Raw genomic sequence first — 25,707 nt, forward strand, 5'->3', positions numbered from 1 at the left:
CGATGACGTCGCGAGTGGCACAGGGATCGCGAGTGCCAGAAAAGGATTGGGGCAACGCCGATAACAGGCCCACAAGGCTTCAAGTCTGAGATCGGGGTTGGTTGATGGCTGTCTTTCAAGCGAAAGGTTTGTCGTCGGAAACTGAAAACTAGCACGACGGATAGGAGTGTCAAGTTTCGAGGTGGGCGTGTTGTGATGCAGACAGCTGAAGCTAAATTGGAGAATGAGCCAGCCTGAGCCTCATTGCTGTTAGCACGTGCATGCTGGTTTGCCGGAAGGTTGTCATTGGCTTTTCGACATCATCCTGCAATTGCGTCTTGTTGCGGCGGACATTCCTCACAGTCCACACGAGAGTCTCCAGCTAAATATCACTGACTTTTGGCTGAGTTTTGCTGTCTTGGACCTTCAAATCTCCACAATCTGCCTTTTCGACAGCGCCGCCCCTGTGATTCCTCGAATAGGGGCGTCCTGCTCGAAGGGGGCCTGCGCAAGACTGCCAAGAGCCCCCAAGTAACGTTATTGCCCATAGCATGTCCCCGGGTTAGGGGTTTCTGGATGCACCACATGGTCCCTTTCGAACCCATCCACGGAGCTCTCTTCCGAGAGAAACCATAAGATCTCCAAGGGCAGGCCTCTACGAATAATGCGTGAAGATCCGATTTTCACCGGGAAAGTCCGGCGGAATAGCCAAGCGACGCACCACGAACTGCAAACATCCAATGCACATGGAACCGCCTGTGCCCCATGGATTCTCACAAGGAGCTCAAAAGCTGCATACACAGAGCGCAGACTGGTCAGGTAAGGCCCCATCAAGACTCCCTTACCACCAATCCCCACCCTTCGTCTCTAGCCTCCGGGCCCTCACTGATTAACACCACAACACCACCCGAAGCAAAAATGATCGCAAATCATCATCAGGTATATCTCTCCGTCGGCATCTCCACTGGCGCGTTCGCACACAGACCATTAGCATGAAACGCCACGCCATGCTCATTTTCCCCTCCCGAGCCTTTTGTTCCCAGCGCCGGCGCCGGCGCATGACCACGATGCTCGGCAGACATCTCCACCCGCTCATGACCCTGCCCCGAAACCTCGGCAGGCCCGAACCCGAGCGCGTCCCCGGGGACCTCGGCCCTCTCGTGGCCCTCCCCCAGCTCCGAGGCGTTTCCGGTGTAGTAGTACTTCGCGTCGGAAGGGTATGACGGCGGCACGTCCGATGGGAACAGGTCGTTCCCTGTGCTGCTGTTGCTGTTGCTGTTTCGGCGGCGGCGGCGCCAGACGAAAACTGCTGCTGCCATTATCAGGAGGAAGAGGGCTGCGCTGCCGACGGCGATGCCTGCTACTGCCCCGTTGGAGAGGGGCGGGCCGGTTGAGGTGGGGGGTTCGTTGAGCGGTGTGTTGGTGGCGGTCGAAGCGGTCGTCGGCGGGGAGGTTGTCGTCGGGCCGGATGTCCCCGCGCTGGAGGTGATGTCGAAGTCTGGTCTGTCGGTCGCCTTCCACGCGAGCTGGATCATGGGTGCGTACAGGTGGAGAGCGCTGACCTTGGCTGCGGGAAGCGTAGTGAAGCCGAAGTTGTTGCTAGATCCGCTCTCGCAGGACACCGTCGGGAGCGTGGTAGATGTAGCCACATGCCGGCATGTCTGACCGTTGAGGTTATCGCAATTGAACCCCGTCGGACAGCAGCCGACAAAGGTTTCCTCGGGCTCCATCAGATACTGCACCTTCCAGCCGGACGTCTTGCCCGCGATCGCCGAGCACGCCGATGTGTATCCGGCCGGGCATTCCAGGCCGGGCGAGTAGAAGCCCCATCCGTACAGCGGTCGGCCTGGCTCGGGCGCCCCTGCGGTGGTTGTTGGCCAGCAGCTTGGGTCGTCCTGTACGGTGGTCGGCGCGCAGGTCTGACCCAACCAAGCCACATCGCAGGTTGAGCAGAAGCCAACGGCGATGGTGCATGGTGCAGGCGGGGTGAAGACGGTGGTCAGAGGGCCGAGGATCGTCCGTTCCTCGCCCGTGAAGGCCATGGCTGTCTGTCGTTCCCTTGCTCGAAGAAACTCAATGAGTCCCGATCACCACCCGCTTTCAAACGTCGTCCAGAACCAGATCGCCTTGCTGCAGGCAAGAGCATTGCCGGGACATGCTGAAGACATCTACGGTTTTGCGTCGAACCTGGCCCCGGGACCAGCTTTTTTCTCCTCACCAGGGGCAGCTGGTCCCGGCAGAGAGGACATGGGTTCCGCTAGCCTTTGATGCCATGTGGAATTATCCGGCCGTGATGTGTCCCAGTCGGGCAAAACGCCCGCAAGCCAAGATTGCACGACGTCGCAGCTCGTTGCACGACCCTCGACGATCTTGTGCAGAACCGATTAAATCTTGCTCCTGATTCGCCAGTTATCCGCCGGACGCGAGAGTCGCGGCAGTTCCACTCCAGTTCCGCTCCAGTTCAGCTCGGGTTCAGCTCCGCAACCTGCCAGGGGTCAGATCCTCCTCCTGTCTTGAAGCCGGGAGGTTTCATCGGACGTTCGTTCATGGAAAAAGCATTTCCACAGATCAATTAACAGGAGCTTGTGGCGCATTGGCAACGCTACGGTACGTACTGTAACTACAGCTGTGCTTCATTCCGCTCCCACGCTCGGACACGTCCCAGTCACAGCTCACGGCGTCTTCCTCTTCCCGTCCGTGTCCCGCGCCACCACCGGACCGAGCACCCCAAGCAGGGTCAGCCACCGCAGGACATTCAACACACCGCTCACGCCAATCCCACCCCACACCATGTCGTTCCACTGCGACGGATCGAAGAACACATCGGCGCCAATCGCGCGGTACGTGGCGTAGATGTGCCCCCAGTCGGCGAGCGCGACAGCCAACAGGTAGCCCTTGGCCGTGGCCGGGTCGCGCGAGAAGCAAGCAACGACGGCCATGAGCGCCAGCAGCAGCCACACGTTGAGCAGCTGCAGCGTCACGCCCAGGGCTTCGGGCGAGAAGGCCGCGGCTGTGCCGGGGCTGCCCGTCGTGTTGGGGACCTGCTTGAGGAAGTAGAGCCGGGGATCACACATTCCCTCAATGTAGGCCCATGTCCTGTTCGAGAGATGGTCAGTGAGAAGATACACTTGGGGGAAAGTGTGCGGGGGTCAATTTACAGCAAGGCCGGCTCGATGACGCCAAAGACGATGAGCGGGAATGTGGGAAGCGTTGTGCGCGCCATTGGTGTTCCGTGATTGAGGCACTGTGATTCGGAGTCCTTACCAAGTGCTGACGTGAGATCTGACTGGTGTACTGTGGTAATATCCGCTTGCAGTTGAAATTATCAGCCCTACAAGAACGAAATTGCTGCCAAGAGTATGGATGTTCCTACCAAAAGTTTTCCCACACCGCCTGTTTCGCGGAAGGTGTAAAAGTTGACCAAATGGAAACAATCCATGAATACGCCGTCGCTCCCTGGGCACCTCGCCTACAGCCGACGATCGAAGCAGTCCGGGCAACGATCAAGTACGCAATGGCGACAGGGAGATTGGATCTTGACGAGGAACGATGAAGATTGCGACAATCACAGTAGGGGAGCTTCAATAACACTACACAGCCTCAACCAGCAGATCCCGCTTTAGCTGCTGAAGATAGGACGCTGAACACTTGGAGAACGCAGCCTCGAAGTCGATCTGCTAAACTAAGTCAAGAGGCAACAGGTGGCGTGAGAAAAGGGGAGAGAGTAGAGGGCTTGTACGAGTTGATGGTTGAACGTCAACGAATTGGATGTAGTTAGCGTGCCAAGGCCCTCCAGGCTTCGCGCCTCCGGGCGAAATAAATCCCGTCCATCCATCCATCATAAGGGTTCTGGGGAGGATCACTTCTGGTTACAGTAGCAAGACAGAGTATGGATAAAGTTGGCACACTTCCACTACCACTGTCTCGACGAGAAGTATATGCTTGCCAGGCAGGAGGTACAGCACGACGACCATGGGTCCCCGACCAGTGGCCGCAAACTCCGTCCCAGGTTGCCACGCAGGCGGTGTCCATACATCGCCTCCAGTGTCCACTGCCTCTAAGAGCACTTTTACACGCCCAAATCGTCATGGAAGTGGTCCGGATGATGCCAGTCCCAATGGTTCCCGGGGTTACTGTGCCACTCTCTCCAGCGCGCGCAAGACTGCTCAATGTCCTGCTTGTCATGCTCCATGATCTCCTCGATCTCGTTCTTGTTCTCGATGATTTGCATGGCCAGGCCGGACGAGGCATGGAAGGCAATGTGGCAATGGAAGATCCAGGCCCTGTTACACGTCGTTCGTCAGTTTCGATGTATTCGTTTTTGCCAAACCATATGACAATTGAAGGAAAAATCAGGGACACACCCCGGATTGTCCGCCTTGAAGGCAATAATGACATAACCCGTGGCGGGCAGCAGCACCACATCCCGCCGGGGCGGGTTGTCGCACGTGAGGTTCGGGTGACGGCAGTTGAGCTTGTCGGGAGTGAACATCCAGCGCTCGCCGACGTGGTTGATGGCCGAGTCGTTGTACCAGTTCTTGTCGCTCTGCCGGAGCACGGCAAAGTCGTGGCCGTGCAGATGCATGGGGTGCGCGGCGGGGAAGAAGATCTTGCCGCCGTTCTGCGGGACTTTGTCGGGCGCCGTGATGACCATCCAGATCCACTGGTCCTCGGTTGCGTTGTCCAGCGTGATGACGTCCAAATAAGGCCGGTCGACGAGGTCCTCGAGCCGGTCGAGGGCCAGGAGAGTCGGGTCCGAGAAGTTGATGCGGAACGGCGCGATATGCATGTCCCATCGGGTCTGGTGCCCCGTCTGTTGTTAGTTTACGGAGGAGGAGTAAAGGGAGCTAAGGGTTCTCACATATTGTTTGTCGTCCGGGATATAGGGACCATTTAAGGGGAAGCTTGCGTTTCCGCCCGACTTGATCATGCCCACGTTGAAGACGTACTTCGTGTTGTTCTTTATTTTGTTATTATCGATGTCGGCCCAAGTTAATGTCGGGTCTGGCGGGGAGGGGGTCACAGTGTTAGCAGCACACACCTGACGGCAACAAGTATATCACCAGAGTGAGGAAACACGCACCGATATTGACCGGGTCGCCCACCGTCCACGGAATGTGCGGAACCAGCTTCTCGTACGGCTCATCGGAACAATTTATGTCGTACAGAGGCGGTTCCGATAGAGGTTGCGGCAGGGGACCATCCTCGGTCGTGTTGACGGTTGTGTAAGTCCAATTGTACCGCACGATAGCCCATCTGCTGGTCAGGCCCAAAGGCAAACTTGGAGCACTTGCGTGCCGGAACTGCTCTCATCCAGTAGTTTCCGTACCGTTCTTGCTCGTACGGGTTATCCAGACCGTGGACGATGACGTGGTACCGCTGGCCTGGCGAGGACAGATATTGTCAGGACAAAAGTTCCGTCAAGGGGGTATTAAACACCTATGAATTCAAGAATCGCTCACCGATGCCAATCTTGATGGAGTCTGTCTCGTACGGCTTGATGGGCACAAAGTCCATCTCAATCACGCGAAGCTTGTGGCCATCAATCGAGAACACAAACGTCGTGTCGACGAGGATCAACTTGTGGTCTTTGGTCGCGTTCAGATAGAGCGTGTACTTCTCGGGCGACTTGCCGTAGCCAAACTGGCCCGTGCCGTTGATCAAAATGTTTGTCATGGAGGGCGCCGCCCCGGACTCGAGCATGAGCGGCCAGTCCTCGAACACGCTGCGGTGGTTCCAGTCCGTGAGCAGCAGCGGGCGGAAGGTTAGGTCGTCGTCATAGTTAGCCGTCGACGGGCCGTAGATGGTCATGGGCCCGAGCAGGCCGTCGCCGTACTGCAGCGAATAGTGGCTGTGGTACCACGCCGAGCCGTACTGCAGGGCCCGGAACCGGTACGTGAAGGAGTCGCCCGGGGCGATGGGGCACTCAGTGATGCCGTTGACTCCGTCGTGCTGGAACGAGCGGAACTGGCGGATGCCATGCCAGTGGACCTGGAGAAAAACGAAGGTTAAGATCTGCCACGTTGTGGTTGGTAGGGCAATGGATGCATACCGAGGTGCCGTTCCACCGCAGGTTATTCTTGACGGTGCTTTCTGCTGGTTCGTCAGCTCTGGCTGCAGATGTATCTTGGCGCCATTGGGTGGTATTACCGATCGTATCACCCCAGCATGCCTCTGTCACAGGTTAGCATGTCCTGATCATATCGCCAACGGCGGACAAGAGGGCACGTGTTGGACGTCACTCACCGATCCAAGGCCCCGGGTACCTCCTGTTAAAGATCTTGCCGTGCTCCATGGTCATCCCATTAGGAGAAATGGGCTGCTCCGACACTTCCAGGTGGAACTGTGATTCAAAACCATCGCATCAGCCAGAGGTTACTTCGTGGACACGACGACGCCATGGAATCGAAGTGAGTTCTTACCCGTCTAAGCTTCCCCTGAGGAACCTCGGCGGGGTCCTCATAGTCGGTATTGATGTCGATATACTCGTCTCCCCTCCGTAGCCAGCACGTTCTATTCTTAGGCCCGTAGCATGACCTCCAGCCTTTCGGCATGGTTTTCGTGTAGTCGCATACCAGCCCACCCCGGCCACCTTCTTGTGGACTCTTGGGCGTGCCGACGACAGGACGGTCCTTAAAGAGGGCCGAAAATTCGAGCTCGTTGCCGCCGGTGCGGAGAGGCACGTCCTTGTACTCATCCGGATGGTAGACCATGCCGCTCGAGTACTCCTAAATCAGGGGCGTGTCACCGTGGAAGAAATGGCCAGACTCGGTCTGGACAACGGGGATTTTGGGACCCGGTTCGAACTGGAGAAGGATGTCATCGTGATCGTGACTGACAAAAGGGATTTGGGCTGGGTGGTCGGTGCTCTCTTCAGGGGAAGAGAAGGTCAAGACGTTGAAGACCTGCACGATGCTGGTCCACACCGAAGCGAGCTTTATGGTGGACACAGGCTAAGTGTGGATGTGATGTTGGATAAGTTGAGTTCAATAAGAGGCACTGGGCTTCTGAACAGGGTGAGTTAAGATGGTAGTACCATACTCGAGAGCTTTTCAACCATATGCAACTTGTAACCCAGCTACAGTTATATTCAATCTCAAATTCGTTTGGCCGCCGGCGCTGGACTCTCGTGATTACTAGGCGATCACGGCCCGGCCGGGCTGCTCATGATCTTCAGTCATCACAACACTGCAGTGCTTGCTCGCGCATGGAGAGTGAACCATTCCGGCCTGTTGCAGTGCCCTGGTGCAATCGAACTGCATAAGGGGAGGCGGTTGTGACGGTCTGCGTGATGCGCGGTGATCCTTTCCCTAGGCCTCAGTTGAGGAAGGATGTGGCTTGCTGAGTTGGGATCAGCACATTCTGTCGGCGGGATGCGGGCAACCGTAGTCTACTCCTGGTCGATGGAAAGAACTGACAGAACTGCAAGAGCTGGCCCAGTTGCGACCTGGATAAGTGGCCAGCTCCCTGTTCAGCTGCCTTGTATCTGTACTTGGAACCCATCACTGAGCTGGTCCCTGCGGGCTAGCTGAATGGGTTGTTTTGACACTCAAATCTGAATCATGTCCATTCGTCTATGTAAGCGGAAGCCATTCTGCGACATGTACACAACGATTGGGGGGCAATCCTGCATGAGCAAGCGGGGTGTGTTGTAGTATATGGCGCCTGTCTCAGCCCCCCTCAAGCCGCGATTCCCGTGCATTCAGTGATCTCAAGGGCATCTTGCTCTCCGCTGGGTTCGTAGCTCGGGACGAATCGGCTGACGTACTCCAGATTCGGGTTGCCCATCTCCTCTCCGCCCGCAGCCTTCTGAAGCTTCTCGGCGACGCTGGCCCGCACGTACGCCGCGTACTCTGGGTTCCCCGGGAGGATCATGTTGTCCGCAACCAGGACCGTGCCCTTCCCAATCAGACCCAGGCGCTCGCAGAGCTTGAGATCGTTGGTGTAAGAGGGTTTGTGGTGATCGAAAAACGCCATATCGATCTGGGTGCCCAACGCCCCCTCGCCATGGAGACGCTGGATGCCTTCGGCGCCCGTGCCGACGACCACCCGGACCGTGTCCCGGAGCCCAGCGAGGTCGATCAGGCTGGCCGCCACAGCGGCAAACAGCGGATTCTTCTCAACGCTGAAGAAGCGGCTGCCCCCAGCCTGCCTGAGGGCATCCCCGAAGAGGATCGCCGAGTAGCCGACGTAGCCGCCAAGCTCAAGCATGACGGAGGGCTTGTTTCTGGCAATGAGCTCAGTGACAATGGCTCCCTTCATCAGGCCGACATTGATCAGACCGGTGTGGGATCGGGCGAAGGCGTCGATCGCCTGGCAGACCTTCGCGGGGCTGCCCCGCATCTGGTCAAGTTCTGGATGGCCGTAGACGTAGTCGAGCAGGGCGACCTCGCGTCCATCGCCGAACTGCATGCATGTCGGGGGTTAGAGGCCTCCAGTGCCAGCAAGCGTATCCGGGAACGGAGTAACAGCGGAGATGGGCGGTACACACAAACTTCCCATCGACCTCCCAAGGCTTGTACCGCTTGAACTCAGAAAGAGTAGCCGCCATGATTGGTGTATCTTTCCGTGGCTGGACGCTGGGCAGCTTGATGATCTGCAGGGCGGGCGAAGACTGCGGGATGGTGGAATGTGTGGGTAGTATGCTGAAGTGCCTCAATGGGGTCTGCAAGTGAGCTCAATGAGGAGGCATGTTTTGTAGTAGGCCAGATCGGGCCTTTGGGCAGGATGGACGGTGATCTCTCTCGTTCCGGCTGCAGACTGCGGCCGCTGCAAGCTGCATTGAAGTGTGAAGACGGAAGATCACGAAAAGCAGCGTCAATTTCAGGGCTGGCATTCTGCAGCCTGCGTCACTGCTCACTGTGCGCAGGACACCAGCGAATCCAATGAACGAACGTCAGTCAAATTGCCAACTTGGGTCTGGCAGTATCCTGGTCGCCGCGTCGGCTGCATGAGATTGCATTGAGAGATGGTCAGCATGCAGTCGACGTGCACAGTGTTGACAAGACATGCAGCCGACCATGAATAGCCGCGCCTGTCGAGCCGCGGTTCGGTTGGATGTTTCTTGTACACAATGACATCGCCAGCGGGTTTCTAATCGAATCTCGATCTGTGAAATGGAAGTTCCCGCCTCCCGATCACACTGCGCGGGATTCAGCTACGGTGGATCCATGCTGCCTACCAGTGCGTAATCCGATTGATCCGTTGGGTGACCCTGCCACTTCTGGAGCTCACTTCCCCTTTTGAGTGACTGGGTGAGCATGCGATTTACATGTACGCAAGTTTGTTGTCAATGCAAGCGTTTGAGTCCCTTGTTAAGAAACTTGGTGTAGCTTATACTTTCTGATGGGCTGAGTCTCTGTGCGAACTAGACAGGGGGTCTGTGCGGATAGACAAGTCACTGGTGGTCGGCACTTGGCTTGGCAGCTTCTGAGACATTGAGTCGGGATTCCTGCAATGCAAACATTGGGTGAAGGTACCTTCAAACATGACAGGCAACCCCAAGCTTGAGAAGGGTCTGCACCTGAACGCAACCTCGGCTTGCGTAGCTCTCGGCACGGGACGCAGAGGCGGTGAAGGCCACTCTTGGTGCTCTGCTGATCGCTGGATGCTGGTCTCGTCATTATTCATGGAGCCGTGACCGGAAAGAAGCTCATTGGACTGGGAAAGGCTCGAAGTCAGCACGCTTTGAGAGGTTGTCTCACATCTGGGCTTCGAACGTCTATGATCATCAGACGGGGAGCTAGGAGCGCCGAGTTCAAGGCTTGTTCTTAAGGAGGGAAAGACCGACCTGAGCCGAGATTCCAATGCTCCTCCATTGGGCAGGGGTTGACCACCCCATGGCGTTGGTATCTCGGCTCCGTCGCTTGGGTGTGCAATCATCATCGCACCGGCAATGTTCAGCTATTGCGCAGCGCGAGCACTCGCAGATGAGAAATTGAAGGACTGGTTCCACCAGACTTTGGCTCAGCTCATGTGCCATGTGTCCCAGTCTCACAGCGCGTATGTGGCAACTCGACTTCGAAAAAAGCATCACCAAATCCCGTCATGTTTCTTCAACACAGCGTGATTCGAAAACACGACAGCCTTATACTACGCTCCTAACCACTCTCTGTTTCCTGGCAAACCCCACTTGCAGGAGGCACTCTTCGCGATATCAGCTTCGAGACGAATCACTCGATACCCGTCACCATTGACCATGGCGGGCGAAGAGCGACACCCACAGTATCTGCCTGCCGGCGAGACGACCTCGCTGCTGAGGAGACCATCCCTCTCCGATTCCACATCGAGCAGCCATGACGGGGAAAGCGTCCGGCCCGGAGAACGAGACGCCTCGCCCGCCTTGACAGTCGGCTCCCGTCACGAGTGGGATAGCGGACAATGGAGGAAGAACATGGTGTTGCTGCTCGGTATGCTTGGAGCTCACATATCTCGGCTATGCACTCCGTGTCCTTTTGCTCACGTTCTGACGGCCAGGCGTCTTCCTCGTCAACTCGGACAGCGCCATCCTCCTGGCCATGTTCCGCGACATTGCTTCCGACTTTGACAGGTTGAGTTCGGCGAGCTGGGTCATTACGGCGTACTTGCTTGGGCTCATCTCTGCTCAGCCGCTGGTATGGTTGTCCCTGAGACGAGGGATGGTGATTCACGAGCATGGGTATTGACCGACCGGGTGGCAGTACGGGAAATTCAGTGACATCTACGGCAGGAAGCCGCTGCTTCTGACGGCATATGCATGCTATTGCGTCGGTGGCTTGCTTGCGTAAGATAATCCCGGCAGGGCATGCATTTATACAATTGCTGTGTACTGACTATGGTTTCATAGGGGCTCTGGCTTCTCCTTCTGGGGCATCTTGCTTGGAAGAGCCATATGCGGGATCGGAAATGCCGGCATCACTGTGCTCATTTCCACGCTCATCGTTGGTGAGCACCATCACAACAGACGTTCCTCTGCCTGGGGCTATACACTTACAGTAAGCAGACCTTGTCCCATTCCGAGAAGTGGCCGTCTGGCGGGGCTACGTTTACACCGTCAACCAGGTCGGCCGCGCAGCCGGTCCCTCGATTGGCGGGCTCATCGCTGACAGAGCGAATTGGAGATGGTACGAAGACAACAAAGCCTGTTTGTTTTGAAGACGAGTGGGAGACAGAGACTGACGGTTACCAGGGCCCTACTCTACCAAGTCCCCCTTAACTTTTTCGCCCTTCTCTTCATCTGGCGCAAGATGTCCTTTCCCCCGCCCCCAATCCCAAAGACCCCCAACGAACCGAATTCAGAAGACTGCCGGCGCTCCAAGCTCAGGAGGATTGACTTTTCCGGTTCCATGAGTCTGGCTCTTGCCAACGTTTCTTTACTGTTGTTCCTCGATCGTCTGCAGACAAACCCGGACAGCATTGGTCACGACATGTCGACCATGATTCCCATGTCAACGTGGGTCACGTTCCTGGTAATCTTCTTACTCGTGGAAGCTATATGGGCCAAAGAACCCATCATCCCGCTCGGATTACTGGTGGAGCGGAATGTTGTGTCTTCGTATGGCATCCAGTTTCTGCAAACGGGGGCTCAGATGGCTGTGAGTTTTGTGAATGTTGTTTCCTTGTATTGTCACTCGCTTCGATGCTAACTTTGAGAAGCTGTACACGTCGGTGCCACTCTACTTCAGAGTGACGGCCGGCGACTCCAGCACCACAGTGGCCATAAGGTTGCTGGTGATCACCCTTGGAACGGTTGTCGGCGGCTTGGTCAGCGGCTTCGCCATTAAGCGGTGCGTCGAAACCCCCCAAACAATCGTCGGAAAACAATCCCTTTATACTGACATGGGACAACAGAACGGGACTCTACCGCCTCATAACCATCACCTCCATTATCCTCTCCGACCTCAGCTTCCTCGCCGTCTTCATGCGCTGGCGCGGCGAGACGGGCTGGGCCGAGACACTTTATGGCTTTCCGATTGGTGTGGGCTTCGGCGTTTCGCTTTCTTCGGCCTACATTTGCCTCACGGCGGCCCTGGAGCCGTTCCAAGTGGCGGTTGGTACGTCGGGCTTTTACCTGTGCCTCAACCTAGGGAGTTTGTTTGGCGTCAGCGCCGCGTCGATGCTGATCAGCACCTTTGTGGAGCGCACGGTGAGGAAGGCCCTCATTGGCCTGCCGGAGGCGGACAGAATCATCCGTGAAGTGACGTCGAATTTTGACCGCATCAATGAGCTGCCTGAGGACATTGCCGAGGTCGTCCTGGGGGCGTACACGAAGAGCTTTGTCAATGTTTGGCGTGAGTTGCAACAAGAACAACCCCCCACCCCTGTGACCGGGGGAGAACCCACCATTGGGAAGAAAGCTGACAGTGGCTGCAGTTTTTTCACTCGTCTTTGGCTGCCTGGCATTGCTTGCGAGCTTGCTCATGTGCGAAGACAAGCTGGACGAGGAGCAATCTTGCCGGCAAAGACGACAGTCTAGGTCGTGCCGCGGGCCATCAGAACCCACCTACAACACCTTCGCATCATTGCAATCGAGAGAGGTTTAAAGTAGTCGTTAGTTGTGGCCTGGTAATTGAAGATCCTCCGCGTCCGCCACTCTGGGGCTCACCCGGCCTGACTAAGGGGTGTATGTAAAGACGACCGTGAATATCCTTCTGATCGGTGTACAGTACCTGACTAACTAGTATATTAAGAGGCGAACATGAGGATTGACTGGGAACTATACGGATTAGAATAATTATGTACGTGAGGTTGGCAATCAGCATGATGTTATTTACACTCACTGAAGCAACGAGAGAGTAGCAGAGGATAAGCATCTTTGGCTTGGCCTCTCATGGCAGCGCTGGAATTCATGTGAGTTAGTCACGCTGTAGCAACACAACCTATTATTGTCCCACATTGTGAGACCCCGTATGAGATGTCTCCTGCGTTGCGTGACAGGTTCGTGTCTTGAGCGCCGTTAGCTTTAGTTGAGTCACTTGAGATAGCCTAGAGCTGCTGCACTAACTGCATTCTGATTGTTGAGCTCACGGTCATGACGGGTTGCAGCATTGCTCAATATGCAAATCTCTCACTTTTTCAGGTAACGGTAACTAACGTAGTTATATGATAAGCGAGCGGCGCACTGGGAAGAGCTGCATTTACATTTAGCTGTAGCACTATCAGGTTATTTCCGGCTTAATTCCGTTGTTAGTGCTGCAGCTAAAATGTCTATACAGCCCTCAGTGCGCCGCTCGCTTGTCCGCGCCGCTCGCTTATCATATACCTTAAGGTACAAAGTCGGAGTAACCACGTCTCGAGGCACACCACAGATGTGACACCAGTGGCACCATGGAAAACCAGGCGGAAATGTCATGGATTGTTGGGCTGGAATGGCGGCATTGGCGGGTGTGATGAGACATACTTGACAGGTTTCACTCCCAAAAGGGTGATGAGACCTACAGTATGCGTATTTGACAGGTTTCACTCACAGGGCGGAATGAGACATCGGCTGCATATATTGTTCCACTGAATCTGCCATGCACACGGTTCCAGGTGCGATCAGCGGGTGTCTCAGCTGAAGTTCGCATCTGTTGCCTTGACCGACAAGTAGCGGCCTGAAATCAAGGGCCAGTCATATCGGGAAGGCCTAGGTATTGGATACGTGTCTGGAGTTCGCCGGTTTGTCCAAGTACATAGCTTGAACTATGAAATGCCTGCGCGATGATGCGGCAATGCAGCTTCCGGTGTGAACCAAAGGCACCGCAAGGGTCTCAATGATCGATGATGATCGATCCGCATCTTGCATTTTTGAATCAAAACCCCAACACGATTTACCCCTAGTACTCTAACCCAACCTGATGGTATTCCTACCCCTGCCTTTTTTGTTTTGTTGGGTGCACCCGCCTTCCCGGTTATGGTTATGCGTCAGGTTCCAGCAGCCTCTCGGAAGATTCCGAGGATTTCAACCCGCCACAGGTCAGGACCTGCGCTCAACGCGTCACCCCTTGAGCGGTGCCTCAGACATCATCATGTCAACGCCACTGTCGTGCCGCCTGATTGTTGGCTGAAGCCAGTATGCGCCTGTAACTCCGTCAGCATGCGCTCGTCCGAACGGAGAACACCACCAAGAGAAATTCACCGTAGTTGAATTCGACGTGGTGCCAAGCCTTCCTCACCTCGAGTCCCGGCTTGGAAACCACACTGGCAACGGTGTTCTCAGCCCACTTGCCGCTCCCCAGGAGTCTGATACGTTCGCCCTGTTCAAGGCAAATCTGCTGGCCCTGGATGACGCCGATCAAGTCCCGGGTCGGGACGAGGTAATTCTCGTAGCGCTGTTGCTCCGGATGCCATCGGCCCTCGAAGCGCCAGTTTTCGTCAGCTAGGAGGCGGTCAATCTCGGCGTCGTCGTCGTCTCCTTTGCCGTGGAGTTGGTGCCGTGCGGACTCGAGGGCGTGCAACATCCACCGGCGAGTCTCGCCGCTCGGGATGTCGTAGGCAAGGTTGATGCGGCCGGCATCCTGGCATCCGTCGACTAGCAGCAAGAAGCCCGCCAAATTTTGGCGCGTTCCGGTGTCCGGGTCTTGGGAGAATGACTCGAGCAGCTGGCTGGCCTCGTGCTGCTCGCAGTTGGCGATGCTGCTCCCCATCCAGACCAGCGTCCGGCGGAAGGCGGCCATCTCGGGCCGGGCAAGCCATTTGGCGCCGTCGTCGTAGGTCCCCAACAGACCGCACGGTGTGATCCACCGAAGCTTGGTCCGCGCGTTCAGCTGAACCAACGACCTCTCTAGCTGGGCCTGGTCGACGTCGAGGGCGTAATACATGACTGGGGCGCGTAGGTATTTGTCGAGATGGGAGAGAAGCTGGGCGGTCTTGGACATGTTGCCTGCCCCGAGCTCAACCAACAGGTCGGTCCGGCACAAAGCAATGGTGCTGGCCATTTCATCGACCCTCTCTTGTAGCAGCTCATGCTCGACTCGGTAGGGGTAGTACTCGTCAGCCGCCAGGACGTCACTGTAGAGGGTCTGCCCCTTTTGGTCCCACACGAGCAGTGACGGTAGAACTTTGTGTCCGCGCGGGCGAGTCAGACCGTCAATAATGCTGGCATCGAGATTGTCCAACGGGCACGCATCAGACGAACGGATGTCGACGATCCTGGTTTCCGAAGAGGGCCAGGCGTGCAGTGGAAGGGGCACGTCCCATGAAAAGGAGGTGTTCTTTTCCGTGGTCGTAATCTCCGTTTGAATCGGCACTTGACCGAGCTGGCTGGGCCGCTCCGCTTCGAGTGTGACTGCCATATTGTCTAATCTCAGGGGGGCCGGTAGACTGATGATGTAGACGCAACCAAAGGCGCCAGAGCTCAGTTGCTCGCTTCAACAGACTTGAGGACGTTGTTAGTGTTTATCTACGGCCTTCATCACTCACCGCTCACCGCTTCTGGGTGACGTACTTTGACGTTGACATCGTATCTGCATTTGCCAGCCTCGGCACTCCAACAAGTGCACTGCCGGGTGCTGAAAAGGTGACTTCCAATAGAACAGCATGTACAGGTACTTGTACATCGTCCCTTCTGGAGAGAGACGACTCAAGGAGGGACATCCACACTGTGGTATTCACAGTCTCAGAGAAGCGAGACTGGGTAACCATGAGCCTCGTCAGAGCCATCCATTGTTAGCTCCCGGCTGTTGATGCCATGACGGGCCAGTGATGATGTAACGCGGCCGCGGAATTTCTATGCAACGGCCCTGGATATGTCGGGTGGTTGCTGAAACCGGTCGAGTCGAAACCAACCAAACCAGTGGGCCGCTTGCGCGCACCGCGTCCGGCAGCTTCAATTCACTCGAATTCGACGAATTTTGATGACGCAGGCCAATGTTTTGATGTGACTGACAAGGGATTGCTTGCAGCTGGTCGATGAAATGGCGGTCTTGTTTTGAGCTGAACGTCTGAAAGAGCGCCGACTCACCCGAGCGGGAATCGCTTGGGCTCCTCGGCGGCTGCAGGCACCGCCATGCAGTGACGCATCGAGGCGGAACCCCATTCCAGCCAGCCGCTTTCCTCCCACACCGATCTGCATTTTCCCGATTTGGGTAACCCCTCTGGTCGGCAAGGCACTCATGTGAAACATGCATGGTTGCGGACTCCGCGAGGTGGGGAGAAGCAGAGGTCCTCTGAACGTGAATACTTCGATTTATCAGCTACGGAGGTAATGGGCCTCATCACGCCACTCATTAATTTCCACGCAGAACGCGGTCGCTTTCATGCAACCTTGCGGAGCATTCCACATCAAAGATCCAAATCGAGCTTGTCTTGCTCAGGTGCTGCACATCCCTCCCCACCCTCGATCAACAACAACGCAAACAAACGTCGACCACATAGGCTGTGACAGGCCTCAAAAGACCATCAATTGAGGCACGTTGGTGCTGAAATGGATAATGAGCGGCACGCACCCGCCGTGGCGATCGCCGATCCCCGACTAGCCGCGGGCCGCCCCTAGCTAGACCCCGATCCCCTAACCCACCCTCACTTGGTCGATTAGTGACCTGCCAGATCTCAGGAAGCCGTACAGACCTGTACCCAGCCTACCTCACGATTCTGGAGTCTGGACTAGATCCCTCAATCGAAGGTCCTTTGGTATTTCAGATCCAAATCTAGATCCAGATCCAGCTTGACGGGCTTACTGACGATGGTTGGAACCACTACCGTCGACGTGCTCATCATTGGAGCCGGGCCGGCTGGGTATGCTGCACGACAGTGGCTTATTGTCGTTATTCACTAACCGTTCATGTGCCCTCCAGGCTGGCATTGGCGAATTGGTTCCGCAACTCCGAGATCCGCGTGCTCCTCGTCGACAAGAAGCCCGGTCCTACGCCTCGCGGCCAAGCCGAGGGCCTTAAGAGCACCACAAACGAAATTCTTGACTCTTTTGGCATTGGACAGCAGATTGCGGCAGAGTCATGGAGGCTCGAAGAGATTGCTATTTGGGGGCCGCGCGAGGATGGCCGCAGCGGCATCGTGAGAGAGCAAGTCATCCAGGACAAGGTCGAGGAGCTGGGCACCGTTAGGGAGACGATGCTTCAGCAGTGTAAGTTCCGGTTTGCTTGGTGCGTACGACCTCACTTGGGCTAACTGGTCTCCAGCCAGGGTAGAGCACCACATGCTTCAAAATCTCCTGTTCCATAGCAACATCTCGATCCGATACAGCACGTGCCCAGTCACCGTCGAGATCGACGCCTCTTGCTCCCATCAAGGCAACGGTTACCCAGTAAAAACTGGCCTGACTCGTGAGAAACAATGCGACAACAACTCGAATGGGTCACCAACGACCAACGTAAGCGCCCCAGTCGTTGCGGAATAGATAGTGAGCACTAATAACGGAAACAGGGGGTTAACGGACATAATCTCGTTGACGAGCACATCCACGCCAAGTACATCGTCGGCTGTGACGGTGCCCATAGTTGGCTGAGGAAGCAACTCGGTGTCGTCCTTGAGGGCGACTTGACGGACTCGGTCTTTGGTCAGTCACCCCAAACCTACTCGTTTGCTCAAGCCTTATCAGCATTACTGACCCTCCCCGGCCAGGCGTGGTCGACTTCGTCCCCAAAACCAACTTTCCCGACATCCGGCGTGTGTGCTACGTCCGCTCCGCAACGGGCACTATCCTCATCGTCCCCCGCAGCAACAAGGAGGTCCGCTTCTACATCCCCGTCGGCAGCGGCAGCAACAGCGCCCTGCCTGACCCAAAGGACTGGACCCTGGACCGCATCCTGGCCGCCGCCCGCCACATTATCTCCCCTTACACGCTGGAAGCAGGCGCCGTCTCATGGTGGTCCGCCTACCGCGTGGGTCAGCGCGTCGGCAGCCACTTCTCGCGATACCACGAGCGCGCCTTCCTCGTTGGCGACGCCGTGCACACCCACTCGCCCAAGGCCGGGCAGGGCATGAACACGTCCATCCAGGACGCGTATAACCTCGGCTGGAAGCTGAGGCTTTTGCTTCAGTGGCGGCTATCAACTCGCTCCGCGGATGGTGCGGCGCCAGCGCCCGAAGAAGCCCTGCTGCGGACGTATGAAGGCGAGAGGAGGCCCGTCGCGCAGGATCTCATTGCCTTTGACAGGGGTTATCTGAGACTGTTTGCTGCGCCGTCGGCCGAGTTTGATTCGGAGATGCTGCGCGCTATGAAGTTCACCACGGGATTGTCGATTCGGTATCCCAAGTCTTGTGTTGTGCAGCTGCCTAGGGGCGTGGACGATCTTGGGCCCAGCCTGCTCAAGGCTGATCTGGTTCCGGGCAAGCGCTTGCAGGACTTTCAGGTCGTCTATCAGGCGGATGGCATTGCTGTGCGCATCCAGAAAAGGATGCAAGCCACCGGTGCCTTTCGGGTGATTATCTTCGCTGGGGACATTGCCGGCGCGAATCAGTTTGCCAGGGTGCAGAGCCTGGGGAAGTTCCTCGCGGACCGTGGCTCTGGCCTGGGGCGACTGACCACGCCATCTGAGGGCGACGACTCGGCTGCGTGGAAGAAGGTCCCGGTGGAGGTGCTTGTCGTGCACTGTGCTGATCGGGCGAGTGTGGAGTTGCTTGCAATGCACGAGGTGTATCGGCCATGGAGCAGCGACCAGGGGTATGACTACTGGCGAGTGTTTGCTGATGCCGAGAGCGTGTTTGAGGGCCATGGCAGAGTGTATGAACGTTTGGATTTGGACAGACAGAAAGGATGCTGTGCTGTAATCAGACCGGATGGGTATGTTGGTGCCGTGGTAGATGTCGGCGATTTTCAGGGGCTGAGGGGTTACTTCGAGGGAGTGGGGATGTTGGAGGTTGGTGGTGCCTAAACGGGAGGGTCCTTTAACTAATGATCGTGGGGCCGATGCTGCTTACGGTTCCAGTATTTGTCCAAGGGTATATAAGTGAAGACGCTGCTAGCTCAATTAGGTGCCCGGTTAATATTGCTGGGGAGCATTCTTGCAGTTGGAAAGGATCTACCCGTTGTTTCTCCTGAGCCGGCATAGACCGCAAATGGGGAATGTGCGGAGTACCCTAAAGCGCATGCATAGAGGCGATCTCACCTGTTGCTCGAGCCCCGTTAAGGGGTCTTGAGTACCTGCCTGGTAGCCGGCATGTAAGGGGCAATTTTGCCGTGTCGGCAAAGGTCCGAGTATCTGACACTCTGGGATTTTACATCTGCATCATGATACGCTCATGCGCCAATGCTGGCTCGTACGATTTCCAGGAATACTCCCACGTGGTCCCTTCTGACATTGAACAGTTTGACTCGCTGGATGTATGTAGGTAAACAGACTCGACCTGCGAATGCGCGTAGTCAGACCATTCGCCACCTCATCTACTCGTATCCCTAGAATGGATAGAGGCACGTAAGCATCGGCGACAGGTCGCTACGAATAACAGTATACGACAAAGAAAGGGAATTACTCCACCAACTGGTACGCAGAGGTTCAGCAGAACGACGGTAAGGCCGCAAGGAGCATCGTGATTCGTGTTTATGGCAAGAGCCAGTCAAGTATGGCATCACGACTCAGATAGTGGGCTGATTCAACGAACTTCGGTTCTCACACGGGCGGGAAGCTTGCCTTACGTCGTATATATAGACAGAACAGGGGCCGACCGCGAGCCTTTGGGCCGCAGGAGCCCACAGCGGTAGAAGAAGCCGCTAACACAATTGCAGTTTGGACGGGAGGGACTGCCGACACGGACAGAGTAATGGAGGAGGCCTGGAGAGAGAGGTGGCTCAAGGAACGAGACGGCCGGACAGCAACGAGGCCCGCAGATGACCTTGACCACCAGCACGAGACTCTGTTCCAAGACAAAACCCTAAGGAGACACGACGGCCTCAGCAGAGCGAAGAGTTCACTGTTGATCCAGATTCGAACCGGGGCCATAGGCCTTCGGGCTTTCTTATTCGAAAGGAGAGTCCCAAGAGTCCCAGAGGTACTGACGCCTATATGCGAGTGTGGAGAGGGGCGAGAGACTGTCGAACACCTTGTGATGTGGTGCTTGGCCCCACCGTTGACTCGAAGATGGGAGAGAGCCGAAATCAGAACGCGAAGGGACTTTTATTCTGTCCTACAGGGAATCAGTCCCAAAGCTGCACGGCTAACGGGGAGGATCCTGGACTGGCTGATGGACTCGGGGAAACTGCCGATGTACGGTCTGGCCAGGAGGCTGGAGCTGGAGCTCGCAGTCTGATACCCTTTCCTTCGAAGGCCAAGAGGCCTTCCCACTTTGTATTTGCAGGATCGCACACTGATCGTTTCCTTGATTGTCGATATGGGTTTTTCACCCGGCCCACGAGCGCGCGGTTTTCCTGTATAGTAAGTTGTTGAAGGTCCGGCAAGCCCAAGGGCACAGCGGTGTAGGAATAATAAATATATAACGTGTTTGATAAGCGATAGAAAAGTGCGGCGCTCGCTTATCCGCGGTGCTCGCTTATCAAACACGTTATAACAGTAACTCGAGCATCATGTTGAATGTTTCCTCAGCATCACCGAACACCATCACCTCCCAACCATCCAACACCAACCTGAGACCACCTGGCACTCAAACAGCACCGTCAAACCCACGTTCCATCGCCCAGGAATTCTCAAGAAGCTTTTGCCGCCCCCTTCGACATAATGAAGCCCTCCACCGTCCTCGACACGATCGTCTCTACTGGGGGCCTCACCAGCGTCATGGCCGACAAGTTACTCGCCTGCGGACACCGGCTGGTCAACGATCCATGTAAGTAACCACCTAAACCATCCACCCCCATCAATCAATCAAGATATATATAAAAACAATAGAAAAAAAATAAAAAACCTCAACGGCGTGCGGCATTCAATGTTTCTAGCCGCTGTCTCTCACTCCCTGCGCCCTGACAACAGCGCACCAGTGGAACCAGGCCGACATCGCAGGCTGACTGCGGCCGGACCGACACGTGCGAGGTCAAGGAGTGGAACACCCTGTTCGAGGTGATTCCCAAGTCGTCGGGCCCGGCGTCGTGGACCGAGATCAAGACGACCGGCGTGTTCTGCCACCTGGGTTGTTGGGGAACCGTCGGTCGGTATGACGGCCAGTGCCACTGATTGACTAGCCGGCGCTCGAGGATTGTTGGACCTTGAGTTGCCAGTAGGTAGAGACGGTCAGGAAAAAGGAGGCAAAAGCGGTTTGAAGAGGATGCGGTATAGGGAGCTTTGAGAGCTGCTCAGACGACAATGGACAGGTCAATAGATGAGTTGAACGGGTATTCCAATTCGATTTCATGTATTAGTGATTATATCAAGGTTCGTGAAAAATTTCCGGAAAAGCGAAGATCAGAGTTCAGTTTGCGGGTAATATCCAATCCCAAGGATATCGCCCCCCTCCCCGCCGCTCCCAGCGACAACCAAGATCGAACAAACTCCAACTCGCCCTCACCTTCCCTGCCCAACCGTATTCCTCCTCGCCCTCTCGTGCTCCCTCTTGGTCGCCCCCGTCACACGAGACCACTCCTCCCACTCACGACTAATCTCCATCAGCACGCCGCCCATGACTTGCGCGCTGGCCATCAGGCCGTGGCCCTCGCCTTCGAGCACGCGCACCTCGCACCGGCGCATCGTCTTGCCCAGCCACCTCACATTGTCGACTGGCACCCGCGTGTCGCGGCTGCCGTGGTGGATGACGACGGGCCGCGTGATGTCGACGTACCTGAATCCGATGGTGTGCCGCCGCTCGAGGCACACCAGCAGGTCGACGGCCGGGTTGGCGCCCGTGGTCGACAGCTGCCAGATGGCGTGCGTCAGGCGGTTGTCGTACAACTCCTGCCGCTCGCGGTCGGCTACCTGCGAACTTGCCAGGGCGGCGGCCGTCGCGAGAATGTGATCGTCTTTTTCGGGCTGCTGGTGCTGCCGGCGGAACCCTTGATGAGACGAGTTGGATCGGCGGTGGCGATGGCCAATGCCGTGGTTCTGAGACGAGCCTGCCAAGCTGGGATTCTTGCCAGCCGGCCGGATCCCCTCCATATCCTCTTCGGCACCCGGTATTGTTGGATACTGCTTTGAGGTTTCGTGGTCAAGGTTCTCCTTGTTTTCCGATCCCCCGTGGAACATGCCCTTTGGCTGATCCTTATTCTCTTTCCCCCCAGCTGCGCCCTTTTTGTCCCGCTTCGTCCGCTTCTGCTTGGGCAGGGAGCTCGTGATGCTGGAGCTTGTGGCCGTCATGAAGCTGCTGTTGGCAGCCTTCAGAATCGGCGTCGGAAGAGCCCTTAATATCCTTTGACTGGTAGGAATAGCGTTGGTTGGAGGTAGCGGTGTCTTCTCACTTGCCCCGAACACGTTCATTTGCGACGGTGGTATCCAGGGTGCGAGCAGATGTATCCTGCCACGGATATGCTGGGGCATGCGGAGTGCTGTGGCGAGGGCATAGATGGCGCCGGCTGAATGGGCGAGGATGGAGAACTTGGTGATTTTGAGTGACTGACAAATCGCGTACACATCATCTATTGATTGGGCGTTAGTCAAACAAAACACATACAAAGCCGGATAGCATCTCGGGAGGAAACGTTACATACCAGGCCAGCCGAGTGGCGTCGCAGTACCGTCGGCATACGGCTCGCTGTCACCAACTCCCGGGCGATCTGGGGTTATCAGGCGCAACTTCAGGGTCAGGGCCAGCTCGTCGTAAAAGGCCGTGATGTATCTCGTCAGACCCATGCCGACGCAGCAAAAGACGGCGCTGCCGTTGGGGTCTCCCACTTCGCTAAAGCTGATGACGCGCCCGGTTTGAGGATGCTTGATCTTTTGACTCAGCCGGGGGCTACACAGGTAGCTCTCGACGGCGTCATCGACGCTGTCGGCGCTTCGCGGCCTTTCGTAGGCCACGTGGGGCTGGTCGCCGAGCCTATTGTTCCCAGTGGGAACACCCTGCTCGGTCGTGCTGTCTGGCGTGGGGCTAACTGCTCCCGACCGCCGCTTGGTCTTAGTGCTGGTGCGCTTCACCTTGACGGACGCACCACCGCCTTCACTTGCGTATCCGCCAAACAGATCAGGTGTCAGGCGACCGGAGCGTCGCCTGTATTCGGCGCTCGCTTCCCTGTCCCGGCGGCGACTCTGCGCCACGGCAGGAGAAGGCGCGCCATCGTCAACAGCGTCGATGTCAGGGAACATGGCGACGGCAGGTGTGAAAGGACTCGTGCTGGAAATTTCAGGAGCCGGTTTGCTCAGGGTAGCCGAGTTCTCCTGTGGCAAGGCGGCGGAGAGGTTCAAAGGATCGACCTGCTGGCCCTGTCTCGTCCCGGTAGGACGACGTTTTGCTATCTCGGCGCGCGAGCCACGGGTGCCGGCGGCGTGTTCCTCCAGTTCGGGAATCGTACCGTATGCGCCGCCCTCACTATCTCGTTTCGAGGTCCTCGAGGTTCTTGCCGACGATCTTTTGGTGCCGTTCCCAGTCTTCCTCAGCGACGAATCTCTAGTGGGGATTAACCCTGGGTTCGCCAGGCCGTCTGGTGAACCGATCGCCAAGTCCCCGTTTGGCTCCTCGTTTATGATGGATTCTGCGGCGAGCGGATCGAGGTGCGGAGTCGTGGGACCGCTCGCTGAGCTGAGTCTGCTCAAATTCCCGCCAACAGCGCCAATGCTCGCGCGCCTCTTCTCGGCCTCCTTTTCCCGCAGTCTTTCCCTGCTGCTCATGTACATCAAGCCACGCTGGTTCCGGGTACCCTTCTTACCCCAGCTGTCGTGTGACTGTTGCTTTTTTGGACCGTGCGATTCGACACCTGGAGACAGGGGCTCCTGACTGCGTTCAACGCTGGGCTTTCCAATACTATCGGCGCCGGATGTCAGCGACCCCTTGCTTGATGGACGCGAAACGCCTCCACTGCTCCGCCGCGAAAGGAGGCCCTTCAGTGAGTCTCGGGCCCCGGGGCTTTTCGGCGCGGTCAGCGATGACAAGCCGCTGGGTGGCTTGGATGTCCGGATGACCGGAGCGCTTGCCGGAAGCTCCTCTAGAGGGACATTTTCCTCTTTCAACTCCTTCAGTGACGGCTGGGCATAGGCGCCATAATCAACCCCGAAAGAGCCGCCGCTGGGCGAACCGGGAATCGACAATGAAAGCGGACTCCCAAGACCAATGGGGCTCAGGTAGGATGGGCCGTCAAAGTGATTACTCACCGGCCTGGAGATGGCCGAGAGGGACGTTATGAGGGACGAGATGACCTCGGGCGATGCGGGGGCTAGAGGACCGACTTGGTCGTCCTCCGGGTCTCGGAGAAATCGGTCGGCGTATCGCTCTCGGTCTCGGCTCGTCCAGTCGGAAAAGACGTCGTTATAGTCTCTGTCGCGCTTCGCATTGGCGGTCGGAGCGGGGTGGGAAGGGTCTCGGCGACGGGAGGGCTGGACCGCGTCAGGGGACGGATGCCGGGCACGGTCCCGTTCTCGGGACCTGCGAGGGATAGGGGGCGGGGCGGAAGATAGGGAAATCTGCTCCATCCTGGCGGGAGCGCCGGCGCCAAAGGCGCGGCTCGGGTATTATGTGTACTGTAGTCGCTAGGCCGGTTTGTCTGCTCGGCGCAGGAGTTGAGAGGCGGCGAACCCGTTTCAGGGGTTGCCGAGTCGACACGCGTGTGGACGTCTCAGGACGACAACGTTGGCTTGACCGATTGTCTCGGAGACATGTGCAGTGTGCGAGCTTGCGGAATGGCTGAGAATGGCACCTGCAGGAGATGCAAACCTGCATGCTGCAGAGAAAGACCTGGCGTCGATATAGCGGGTGTGTCTGAGCGTGCCGTGGGTCTGGGCGAAGTCGGACTAAGCGGTTAGTACACAGCAAACTTGGGACGAACGGCAATGCTGAGCGAGGAGTCAAGCTAGCAAGAATGCCGATGCACCGTACCGGCTAGAATGGTTAAGACGATCGCGGTGCACGACAGCGACAGCGGTAGCAATCCCGCTCATCAGTTGGATGAGCACAGCCAGAAATGCGGTTTGCCGGCGCCATGCAGCGGAATAAGCTGACCACCAAGAAATGCACGGCCCAGCTTGTCACGGGTTGCGAATAGACGGAGAAAAGAAAATTCCAGGGCTGGGAAAGGAAGAATGTGGAGCAAACTGGCGGCCAAAGGCAAATCCACATCCCAGGGACCGCAAATTGCCCCTGATGGATGTGGGTCCAATGCTCAGGCAATCCCGAGAGTCCACAGCAAAGCGAAGATTGGAATCTGGGTTGCATTGCATCAATGGATGCGTGGGAAACTGCGAGGGACGAAATGAACTCCAGTAGAATCGCGCACGGACCGTTTGAGAAACAGGTGTCTCGTGCTCTCCCCTGGAGATGATGCAGCTGAGCTCGGACCTTCCGCTAACATACTGTGACTTTCAATGTTTCCTCGCTCGATGTGCCGGGCAACGTCCCTCATGACTAAGGCTTTTCCTTAAGACCAGAGAGAGATCAGCACACATGCCAAGTCGCTTGTCGCCTGTTGGGAGACGCCTTTGTAACTTCAGCAGCATGTTCCCCGCGAGGCAGGGAGGCGGACTTGCGGGCTCTTCGCCTCTTGGATGCTCCGTTCCACGGTCCTGCGACAACAGCAAGTTGTTTGCCTGGAGTTTCAACCCAATGGACGAGATAGGCTTGGAGCACGGCGGTAGCGACCATGTTCAAATGGCATGGCTAAAGATAACAATGCGAACGATAAAAGAGAAAGGAGAGGAAGGAAGGACGGAAGGAAGGAATTTATTTCGCCCAGAGGCACGAAACCTATAGGGCCTTGGCACGCTAACTACATCCGATTCGTTGACGTTCGGT

General features: G+C 56.7%; 9 protein-coding genes across 9 annotated transcripts; 2 read left to right on the forward strand and 7 right to left on the reverse strand.

Moving 5' to 3' along the window:
* Window positions 1–695: 695 nt before the first annotated feature.
* Window positions 696–2,245, reverse strand: N657DRAFT_642552 (uncharacterized protein). The gene has a single exon (XM_062792367.1). It carries the CDS (start codon window positions 2,019–2,021, stop codon window positions 915–917), a length of 1,107 nt encoding a protein of 368 aa, XP_062649572.1. The 5' UTR covers window positions 2,022–2,245; the 3' UTR covers window positions 696–914.
* A 267-nt stretch (window positions 2,246–2,512) lies between these two features.
* Window positions 2,513–3,202, reverse strand: N657DRAFT_613932 (uncharacterized protein; the record flags this gene model as incomplete). Its single annotated transcript, XM_062790423.1, has 2 exons — window positions 2,513–3,075; window positions 3,138–3,202. The coding sequence occupies 2 exons, from the start codon at window positions 3,200–3,202 to the stop codon at window positions 2,652–2,654; spliced, it is 489 nt and encodes a 162-aa protein (XP_062649573.1). The 3' UTR covers window positions 2,513–2,651.
* A 642-nt stretch (window positions 3,203–3,844) lies between these two features.
* Window positions 3,845–6,692, reverse strand: N657DRAFT_688482 (multicopper oxidase; the record flags this gene model as incomplete). The annotated part of the gene is made up of 10 exons (XM_062796943.1): window positions 3,845–4,262; window positions 4,344–4,780; window positions 4,841–4,983; window positions 5,063–5,235; window positions 5,309–5,363; window positions 5,442–5,970; window positions 6,032–6,072; window positions 6,130–6,153; window positions 6,226–6,322; window positions 6,402–6,692. 10 exons carry the CDS (start codon window positions 6,690–6,692, stop codon window positions 4,049–4,051), a joined length of 2,004 nt encoding a protein of 667 aa, XP_062649574.1. The 3' UTR covers window positions 3,845–4,048.
* Window positions 6,693–7,524: 832 nt separating this feature from the next.
* Window positions 7,525–8,892, reverse strand: N657DRAFT_642556 (S-adenosyl-L-methionine-dependent methyltransferase). Its single transcript, XM_062792368.1, has 2 exons — window positions 8,471–8,892; window positions 7,525–8,385 (listed from the first exon to the last, which is right to left on the reverse strand). Exons 1-2 carry the CDS (start codon window positions 8,528–8,530, stop codon window positions 7,660–7,662), a joined length of 786 nt encoding a protein of 261 aa, XP_062649575.1. The 5' UTR covers window positions 8,531–8,892; the 3' UTR covers window positions 7,525–7,659.
* Window positions 8,893–9,260: 368 nt separating this feature from the next.
* N657DRAFT_279757 (uncharacterized protein) lies at window positions 9,261–10,021 on the reverse strand. The gene has a single exon (XM_062786591.1). It carries the CDS (start codon window positions 9,862–9,864, stop codon window positions 9,313–9,315), a length of 552 nt encoding a protein of 183 aa, XP_062649576.1. The 5' UTR covers window positions 9,865–10,021; the 3' UTR covers window positions 9,261–9,312.
* Window positions 10,022–10,496: 475 nt separating this feature from the next.
* N657DRAFT_654346 (MFS general substrate transporter) lies at window positions 10,497–12,500 on the forward strand (the record flags this gene model as incomplete). The annotated part of the gene is made up of 8 exons (XM_062794497.1): window positions 10,497–10,592; window positions 10,659–10,741; window positions 10,805–10,902; window positions 10,961–11,081; window positions 11,147–11,552; window positions 11,614–11,744; window positions 11,809–12,248; window positions 12,331–12,500. 8 exons carry the CDS (start codon window positions 10,497–10,499, stop codon window positions 12,498–12,500), a joined length of 1,545 nt encoding a protein of 514 aa, XP_062649577.1.
* A 1,337-nt stretch (window positions 12,501–13,837) lies between these two features.
* On the reverse strand, window positions 13,838–15,443 carry N657DRAFT_279818 (uncharacterized protein). Its single transcript, XM_062786592.1, has 3 exons — window positions 15,383–15,443; window positions 14,075–15,313; window positions 13,838–14,016 (listed from the first exon to the last, which is right to left on the reverse strand). The coding sequence occupies exons 2-3, from the start codon at window positions 15,228–15,230 to the stop codon at window positions 13,934–13,936; spliced, it is 1,239 nt and encodes a 412-aa protein (XP_062649578.1). The 5' UTR covers window positions 15,231–15,313; window positions 15,383–15,443; the 3' UTR covers window positions 13,838–13,933.
* A 690-nt stretch (window positions 15,444–16,133) lies between these two features.
* N657DRAFT_642558 (uncharacterized protein) lies at window positions 16,134–18,843 on the forward strand. The gene is made up of 5 exons (XM_062792369.1): window positions 16,134–16,671; window positions 16,731–17,017; window positions 17,073–17,263; window positions 17,317–17,449; window positions 17,515–18,843. The coding sequence occupies exons 1-5, from the start codon at window positions 16,619–16,621 to the stop codon at window positions 18,765–18,767; spliced, it is 1,917 nt and encodes a 638-aa protein (XP_062649579.1). The 5' UTR covers window positions 16,134–16,618; the 3' UTR covers window positions 18,768–18,843.
* A 2,330-nt stretch (window positions 18,844–21,173) lies between these two features.
* Window positions 21,174–24,887, reverse strand: N657DRAFT_591602 (alpha/beta-hydrolase). Its single transcript, XM_062789913.1, has 2 exons — window positions 22,478–24,887; window positions 21,174–22,405 (listed from the first exon to the last, which is right to left on the reverse strand). Exons 1-2 carry the CDS (start codon window positions 24,390–24,392, stop codon window positions 21,342–21,344), a joined length of 2,979 nt encoding a protein of 992 aa, XP_062649580.1. The 5' UTR covers window positions 24,393–24,887; the 3' UTR covers window positions 21,174–21,341.
* Window positions 24,888–25,707: the final 820 nt, after the last annotated feature.

This window comes from Parathielavia appendiculata (genome assembly GCF_033297405.1).
Source record: "Parathielavia appendiculata strain CBS 731.68 unplaced genomic scaffold N657scaffold_3, whole genome shotgun sequence".
Classification (NCBI taxonomy): Eukaryota; Fungi; Ascomycota; class Sordariomycetes; order Sordariales; family Chaetomiaceae; genus Parathielavia; species Parathielavia appendiculata.

What these genes read in the sequence shown, in the direction of transcription:
- N657DRAFT_642552 (XM_062792367.1), bottom strand. Translation starts at nt 2,021, where the DNA reads ATGGCCTTCACGGGCGAGGAACGGACGATCCTCGGCCCTCTGACCACC.
- N657DRAFT_642556 (XM_062792368.1), bottom strand. Translation starts at nt 8,530, where the DNA reads ATGGCGGCTACTCTTTCTGAGTTCAAGCGGTACAAGCCTTGGGAGGTC. An exon ending in GGGAGGTCGATGGGAAGTTT is followed by an intron (nt 8,386 to 8,470) that starts GTGTGTACCGCC and finishes ACATGCATGCAG; the next exon opens with TTCGGCGATGGACGCGAGGT.
- N657DRAFT_279757 (XM_062786591.1), bottom strand. Translation starts at nt 9,864, where the DNA reads ATGATGATTGCACACCCAAGCGACGGAGCCGAGATACCAACGCCATGG.
- N657DRAFT_279818 (XM_062786592.1), bottom strand. Translation starts at nt 15,230, where the DNA reads ATGGCAGTCACACTCGAAGCGGAGCGGCCCAGCCAGCTCGGTCAAGTG. An exon ending in CCACGTCGAATTCAACTACG is followed by an intron (nt 14,017 to 14,074) that starts GTGAATTTCTCT and finishes ACGGAGTTACAG; the next exon opens with GCGCATACTGGCTTCAGCCA.
- N657DRAFT_642558 (XM_062792369.1), top strand. Translation starts at nt 16,619, where the DNA reads ATGGTTGGAACCACTACCGTCGACGTGCTCATCATTGGAGCCGGGCCG. An exon ending in ATTGGAGCCGGGCCGGCTGG is followed by an intron (nt 16,672 to 16,730) that starts GTATGCTGCACG and finishes TGTGCCCTCCAG; the next exon opens with GCTGGCATTGGCGAATTGGT. An exon ending in CTTGACGGACTCGGTCTTTG is followed by an intron (nt 17,450 to 17,514) that starts GTCAGTCACCCC and finishes CTCCCCGGCCAG; the next exon opens with GCGTGGTCGACTTCGTCCCC.
- N657DRAFT_591602 (XM_062789913.1), bottom strand. Translation starts at nt 24,392, where the DNA reads ATGGAGCAGATTTCCCTATCTTCCGCCCCGCCCCCTATCCCTCGCAGG. An exon ending in GACGCCACTCGGCTGGCCTG is followed by an intron (nt 22,406 to 22,477) that starts GTATGTAACGTT and finishes CCCAATCAATAG; the next exon opens with ATGATGTGTACGCGATTTGT.